General features: G+C 38.0%; 1 protein-coding gene across 1 annotated transcript; it reads right to left on the bottom strand.

Moving 5' to 3' along the window:
* Positions 1–3821: 3821 nt before the first annotated feature.
* On the bottom strand, positions 3822–4757 carry LOC101660605 (olfactory receptor 2M4). The gene has a single exon (XM_004696865.1). It carries the CDS (start codon positions 4755–4757, stop codon positions 3822–3824), a length of 936 nt encoding a protein of 311 aa, XP_004696922.1.
* Positions 4758–8302: the final 3545 nt, after the last annotated feature.

An 8302-nucleotide genomic window follows, 5' to 3' on the forward strand; every position in this document is an offset into this window, starting at 1 on the left:
CATAAAAAAGTGTCATTAAAAAGGAAAGGAAAAGGAGATCAGCATAGATGTAAGAAGAGATCTGGAACTCGCTCTCTATCATAAGAGTACCAAAGCCAATGAAAAGTACAAAGAAATCAATGAGCAGAACAGAAAATTTCAAAGGTCAGCTAGAGAGGACCATGTAAAATAGTGTAATTAAATGTGCAATGGCCTCGAGTTAGAAACCCTAAAATGAAGGACACTGTCAGTATATCTTAAACTGAAAGAACTCAAGAAAAAATCGTGCCTTTACTTGCAATTGAATGATGCAGGAAGCATCACATGAGGATGAAAAAAAATACACAGAATTACTGTATCAAAAAGAACTAGTCGACAGTCAGGAGGGAGCATATAAGCAAGAATCAATGGTACTGAAGGAAGAAATCTAAGTTCCACTGAAAGAATTAGCCAAAAATAAGGCTCCAGGAATTGCTGGAATACCAATTGAAAGGTTTCAACAAGCTGATGAAGTGCTGGAAGCATTTCTCATCTATGCCAATAAATTTGGAAGACAGCTACTTGGTCACTAAATGGATGAAATACATACTTGTACCCCTTCCAAAGAAAGGTGACACAACAGAATGTGCTCATTATAAAACAGTATCATTGATATCACATGCACGCAACATTTTTCTGAATATAATTCAACAAGAGTTGTAGCAGTATAGAAATTCAGGCTGGATTCTGAAGAGACCAGGGAACAGGGATACTATTTTTTATGTCAAATGGATCTTGGCTAAAAGAAAGGAATACTAGGATGATGTTCCCTTGTGTTTCGCTGACTATGCAAAAGCTTTATACTGTGTGGATCATAATAAACTATGGATAGCCTTGAAAAGAATTGGAATTCCAAGAAGCAATGTGAAAAACAAAAAAGGGGTGGGCAGGTATTGAATGATTTAAAATCAGAAAATATGTGCTTCAAAGTTGTATCCTTTCATGATACCTGTTCAACTTGTATGCTGAACAAATAATCAGAGAACCACCGAAGAATTTGGTATGGCAATTGGAGAAGGCTTCTTAAGAACCTGCTATATGCTAGTGATATGACCTTGCTTGTTGAAAATGAGGAGGGTTTGAAGTAATTGTTGATAAAGATGAAGGATTTAATCCTTAAATATGGATTACAAATCAATGTAAAGAAAACAAACGTCTTCACAATTGGACCCAAAGCCACTATGATGATAAGGGGAGAAAAGATTGTAGATGTCAAGGATGTTATTTTCCTTGGATCTACCATCAATTCTCATGGAAACAACAGTCAAGACATCAAACCAAGCATTGCACAGGGCAAGTCTAATGCACAAGACCTTCTTAAGGTGTTTTAAATGAATTGTGTTACTTTGGTGAATAATGTATGACTAACTCAAGCCATGGTATTTTACATTGTATCAGATGCATTTGAAAAATGGACATTCAATAAGGAAGACCAAAGAAGAATTGATGCATTTGAACTGTGCTGTTGGTGAATGTGTTAGTCTGGGTAGACTAGAGAAACAAATTCATAGCCACTCATATGTGTATAAAAACAGCTTTATGTACAAAAGCAATTGAATATTGAAAAAATATCCCAGCTCATTCCAGATCAAGTCCATAAGTCTGCTATTAGCCCATATGTCTGATACCGATCTATAAATTCCTCTTTGGTCTATGAAACACATGCAATGACACTGAATGCCGGAAAATCATAGGCCAGTGGGTATAAGGTCTTATGGATCCAGTGGTGGTGGAAGCCTCTCAGCACTGGTGTGGGTCTCCACATGCCTCCTCCAGCTCTCAGGGCTCTGAATGCATCAGGGTAGCTCCATATGTCTTTTCAGCAAGCATGTCTCACAGGAAGTGGATCTGTGTCCCACCTCCAGTGAGCTATTTATCTTCTTAGCACCTCCAAATGCGGTCATCAAGCTGCAACCTGATTAACAGGCTAAACTCCACTCCTTCACACATAAGGCTCAAATTGACAACAGATTACGTTAACTTCCACACTGAAGAATAATAAAAGTTGTGGGGACAAATAGATCTGTCTTGGAGGAAGTATAGGCAGAATGTTCCTTAGAGGCCAAGATGGGGAGACTTTGTCTAGTGTACTTTGGATATCTTGTAAAGATAGACCGGTACGAGAAGAACATCATGCTTGGTAAAGTGAAGGGGTTATGAGAAAGGGCTGACACAGTGCCTGAAACAATGGGTTCAAACCTACGAATGGTTGTGGATTTGGCTCAGAACCAGTTAGCATTTTGTTCTGAGGTATATAGGGTCACTATGAGTCAGAACTATCACAAAACACATAACAACAGTGACCTTAATTTCATTCTTCATCAATTTAATATTCAAAATCCTAACGAGTATATGCAGGTGTTCTTTTTCTTTTTGAGTCGTGCTATTTCAACAAAAGAAGATCAGAAGAGCTTTACTCTATCAAGTGATTATAGTTAACTCTAAGGAGCCAGATCTTCCCTACTTATGTTTTAAATATCTTCTGTGGTAATCACAAACTTTAATGTCACCTGAAAATATATAAAAATGTTGGGATTGTATTCAACGAATCAGGTCACAGCCTGATGGTGCCTCCTTGTGGATGTGATCTTCTCATAAGGAGGGCCATGGGACCCTACCCCCTCTCTCTGCCTTCACCTTCATTCTGGCTGACCCTGATAGCTACCATGGCCCTGGACAGGTGTCCATTGCCATTAGATCCACAAGACTTTGAACCCACCTGTGATATTTTGCATTCTGTAAGTGGTGGCATGAGTCTGAATAAGGACTTACGGACTAGTATCAGATTTATGGACTATAGTTGGCCTGTGCTTCCATGTTTTATATATATATATATATATATAATTTCTTGATATAAAACTCTTTTTTATACATATCAGTGTCACCGGAGTTCTTTCTCTAATGAATTTGGCTTAACACACCTTCCAGCCTAAGAAACCTAGATTCCAGCCTGTATCAGACCAGGGTCTGCTACTATGTATAAGTTTGCTGGCCTTTTTATGTTTGTTTGTTTTTAGAATGAGATCACTCATTCCTTCTTTCTTAGTCAGGAAGCTCCCCTGAACTTTGTATACCATGAGTGACCCTGCTGGCATTTGAAATACCCCCATCACAGCATTACACAAGCCATCAAAGAGCAACAAGCTGAAGAATAGTATATGTCAGCAATGCTGTGCCAAAGAGGTTTGACTATATGAGCGGAATATATATACTTATAAACCAGATTTTGCAGCGTCATTATTCAGAACATCTAAAACGGACATACTCTTAAGTGTTCACTGATAGACGAATAAGTACAATGTGCTGTAACCATAGAATGGTGTATTCATCAGCTCCATAAAAGAATGAAGATAAATGATTTAAAATAGATGAGCCTTGAAAAACTTCGGGTTAGTGAATGAAACCGTAAAGACTATGCAGCAGATGATTACCTTTATATAGAATTTCCAGAAAAGACAACTTCATAGACATAAGCTATATATTAATTACTCTCAGTGTCAAGACCTGAGAAAATGGGCATGGAGTTTAGTGTTTATTTGGAATGATGGAATGCCCTGGAATTAGATAGAGTTGAGGAGTGCACATGTCTGTGAGCACACGAAAACCTAGAGCAGGCATGCAGGGGAAAGACGAGGCTTTCTGCTGTAAAGATTGACAGTCTCAGAAACCCACACAGATAGTTTTACTTCATCAGAAAATGTCACTCTGGGTCAGAATTAACCTGATGGCAGTTGAGTGCGAGCATTTAAGGATGTCATTAAAATTCACATTAACTGGCCAGGGGAGAAGGGTGGAATAAAAATTCACATTAACTTTCCTTTCCTTAATAACTTTTTTAGGCCCCGGGACACCTCTTTGTTACGAAGGCTGTAGATGAGCGGGTTCAACATGGGGGTTAGGATAGTGTAAAAGGCTGACACCATCTTGTCCTGGTTTGGTGTATGGTTGGAGGCTGGCCTCATATACATGAACATGGCAGCACCATAGTAGAGTCCAACGACAGACAAGTGAGAGGAACAGGTGGTAAAAGCCTTACGGTGACTTTCCCCAGAGCCCATGTGGATCACAGCTCTCAGGACATGGGAATATGAAATGATGATAACAGAGACTGGCAAGATTAGCATCACCACACAACAAATGAATAGCAGTTGTTCAAATGTGGAGGTGTCTGTGCAAGATAGAGGCAGAAGGGCAGCAACATCACAGAAAAAGTGGTGGATTTCCCGAGAGCTGCAGTAAGAGAAAGACAGGGCAGCTGCAAGCACGATGATGCCATCGAGAGAGCCTAGGATCCAGGAAGCCACAGTTAAACGCATGCCAAGTTTTTGATTCATGAGGATGCTGTATCGAAGAGGGTGGCATATAGCCACATAGCGGTCATAGGCCATGACAGCCAACAAGAAACATTCAGCGCCAAGCAGAGACACATAAAAGAAGATCTGGGTTCCACAACCCACCAGAGAGATAGAGTTCCTGCCAGACACGTAGTTGAAGGCCATCTTGGGCACTGTGGTGCATATGAGCATCAGGTCCATGAGGGAGAGTTGGCTGAGGAAGAAGTACATGGGGGTGTGGAGGTGGGTGTTCAGGTATATGATAAGAACCATTGTAGTATTTTCCATGAAGGCCACTGTAAAGATGCCCAAGACCAGGGAAAAAAGGAAGACGTGGGTGGGACTGTGATTGAAAATTCCCAGAAGGATAAAGTCAAAGTAGAAGGTCTGGTTTCCTGAATCCATGGCCACTATTTTCTCTGAAGAGGGAGGCAAAAGAGAGACAAATTCATTTACTAACTAATAAAACTTGTTTTTAATGTGTAGCGTAGCAAGACCATGGAGTTAGGTATTCATGTGATTCATGCTACATGAGAAATTCTACCGAACCTGAGTATAAAAATATATGTATATGTGTGCATAGATATGGATATTCAACATATATATACTGGATAGTATAGATCATAACATACATAGGTATAGATATATCATATACATATATGATATATAAACCTTTTTCTACTTAATATAAGCAAGCCAATAGTGTTTGACAATTTCTGCAAAGACAACAAACTTCCAAGATCTAGTCTCAAAGTCGCATGTTGGTGTTCTGTTTGACTTATCTAATCACAGTGCATTTTTTGATTTGGTCAAGTGATTTCATGTTTTCTTTCTCTTCCAAGCTTCATAGAAACCAAACTTTATAAGTGTTGACTTTACACACAAGAAAAGTGAAATTTATAAGACTTACTAGATTCACCATCACTATACAGTCAATATAGTGCCCTGGAGGGAGAAATATATATATATTATATAATTATATATATATATATATAATTTCACTTTCCTAATTATAGCAAAAACGTTTTATTGACCAATTTCTCTTAGTGTGCTTCCAGATTTCTGTTCTCCTTAATAACTACAGAACTTCTGTTCTAATGATTGCTGAAATCCCCACCATTTTCCCTTCATGACTCACTGGTAAAGGTGAGTAGGGAATCAATATCATTGCCCCCATGGGCACACCTGTAAACCTTAACTCAGATAAAAATGTAAGACCATAGCTGGAGGCTATTGAATCTCTTCTGACTCCTGATGACCCCATATGTGTCAGCGTAAAACTGTAATCCAGATGATTTCATTGGCTGATTTTAGGGAAGTACTTTTTCTATTTTTTTTTCTGAAGTGCCCCTGGGTTGGCCTGAGTCTCCAAACTTTGTTTAGCTGCTAGTCCATTACATATTTGCCCCACCCAGGTCCTCCAGAGGGTGTAGTACTCTATTGTTTGAACCTTTCCACTTTGTAACAAGCTCCCTTGTCTTACCTTATTAAATAAAGATACCCATTACATATACACATATATATGCATATACATTTTCATGTACATATACATAACACTTACACATGGCATGCACATATACGTACATACACATATGCCTTTTGTTGTTAGCTGCCAGTGAGACAGTTCTGAGCCATATAGACTTTTTGCACAACAGAATGAAACACAGTCTGGGTCAGTGCCATCCTCACAATATCCCTTATGTTTGAGTTAATAGTTGCAAACACTATGTCAAAACATCTTGTTGAAGATCTTCCCTTTCTCACTGCTCTACTATGTCACTCAGCATGAAGGACTTCCTCAAGGTCTGGTCTCTCCTGACAACGTGTCCAAAGTATGTGAGATGACGTTTTGCCATCCTTGTCTGTAAGGAGCATTCTGGCTGTACTTCTTGCAAAATATATTTGTTTGTTCTTTCGGCAACATGTAGAAGATTGTAAAATTGCTCTTTTCAAGTGAATTTAATTAAGAAATTAAAATCTCATCTCCCCCCCCCCATGACATGCCTGAAGTCCGTGGAATACGTGGAGCTATCCAGACACCTTTTCTACATACTAACAGCAGGTGGCAATGTCTGATACCCTACTGAGAGCACAGTGCACCTCTGACAACTACTCTAAGCTACCCTTACACGGTTGCTGCAGCCCCTGTTTCTCACTACACCTTTGATGATTTGAAAATTAGCTTGAAATTTATTTTCCTACAGTAACGTAACGTGTGCTCACAGAAGCTCTTTTCAAGGTGCACAGACTAAATTATAACAATTTCTCCCCCACCAAAAAAACAGACATGACTCATGTTTGTTTCTCCCTCATTGAATTAAATTGCATAAATAGTCCAGAGAAGATGTGTATTTCCATTTCTAACTGGAGTATAAAAGGTATCTTGAAATTTGAGCTATAAGTGCTAAAATTAGAGAATAAGTCCTCAGATCACACAATGTATTTATGTACAATTAATTTTGTATATTTTAACCCTATATACACAGCAAGCAATCTAAATTCCAGATAAATATATCAAAAAACATTTATAGCTATCTAAACTTATACCCATGATAATCCAATTTACACAGTGGAAAATAAAGAACTAATCATCCTTCTTGATTCTTATATTTTTAAAGTAACACTGCATCACAATTTCATATGAAATGATAAAATGCCCTCATTCTATCCTGAGCAACTTGTTTCTCCTAAATGATTTCTTGTTAATTATTAAAAGGAAATGGAAAAGAACACCTGGAAAATATTTATGAGTTAACTAAATCATAACTCTCTGATTTAACCATACACTATTTAGTTGCCTAAATTATACCACATTGAGTTCTTCCATTTCTTGGCACTGATTGATAATTATCTTTGCTAGTATATTCGTGACGAATTTGGAATATAAATAAGAAAACTGGGTTTTGTTTTTCAGCAAATCAGTTCTCTAATAATTTGTAGACTAAAAATGTATTCTTAGTAGCATATAAGGGCTTTTTAAGTTCTAAATTTCCTTATGTCTATTTTAAAGCAGCACTGTGATCATTTATGTGAAGAAAATACTTAAGGTTTGCATCAACCAATTGGAAGATGATTATGTTCACTTTATAAGGACACTATAATTTTTCAAATCAATTAATAGATAATATGGAGAGGAGCATACTTCTTTGTTCTCTTCCTCCTCAGTGTTGGCATGAAGGAAACTGGTGGGATCCTCAATATCATGTACTTTACCCTTCAGATCAGGAACTAAACTTTCATCTATCTATCTATCATCTGTCTATCTATCTATCATCATCTCTCTACCAGTCATCTATCTATCTATCATCACCCATCTCAAGAAATGAAATAAACAACATCCTATTAACCCCTCCATATGTTCTCCCACCCACCCTCATTTCCATATCTCCTCTTGTTCCCACCCTAGTCACTGGCCTCCTCAGATTCTTCAAAGTCTTATCTGTTGTTATATAAACCACGTTTCTTTTTCTTTATTTTTCCTTATAACAATGGTGATACTAAGTGTTTATCTTTGTATCATTGAGTTTAGTACCCATAATATTCTCTAGTTTTTGTCCATGTTTTGCTGAGTTTAAAGAAGTTTAATTTTTTTTAAATCATTCCATTGGAGGCTTGTACAACTCTTACCACAATCCGTACATACAACCATTGTGTCAAGCACATTTGTACATTTGTTGCCATCATCATTCTCAAAACATTTGCTTTCTACTTGAGCCCTTGGTATCAGCACCTCATTTTTCCCTTCCCTCCCCTACTCCCATCACTCATGAACCCTTGATAATTTATAAATTATTATTATTTTGTCATGTCTTACACTGTCCGATGTCTCTCACGTCACCACTTTTCTGTTGTCTGTCCACCAGGGAAGGGGTTATATGTAGATCCTTTATATCGGTTCCCCCTTTCTATCCAACCTTCCCTCCACCCTTATCGCCACTCTCACCACTGGT

The sequence above is a fragment of the Echinops telfairi genome, unplaced genomic scaffold (assembly GCF_000313985.2).
Source record: "Echinops telfairi isolate 266 unplaced genomic scaffold, ASM31398v2 ScPeMD7_7469;HRSCAF=8507_0, whole genome shotgun sequence".
Classification (NCBI taxonomy): domain Eukaryota; kingdom Metazoa; phylum Chordata; class Mammalia; order Afrosoricida; family Tenrecidae; genus Echinops; species Echinops telfairi.

Bases quoted from the DNA above. Each gene is read 5' to 3' on its own strand.
- LOC101660605 (XM_004696865.1), bottom strand. From the start codon at position 4,757: ATGGATTCAGGAAACCAGACCTTCTACTTTGACTTTATCCTTCTGGGA.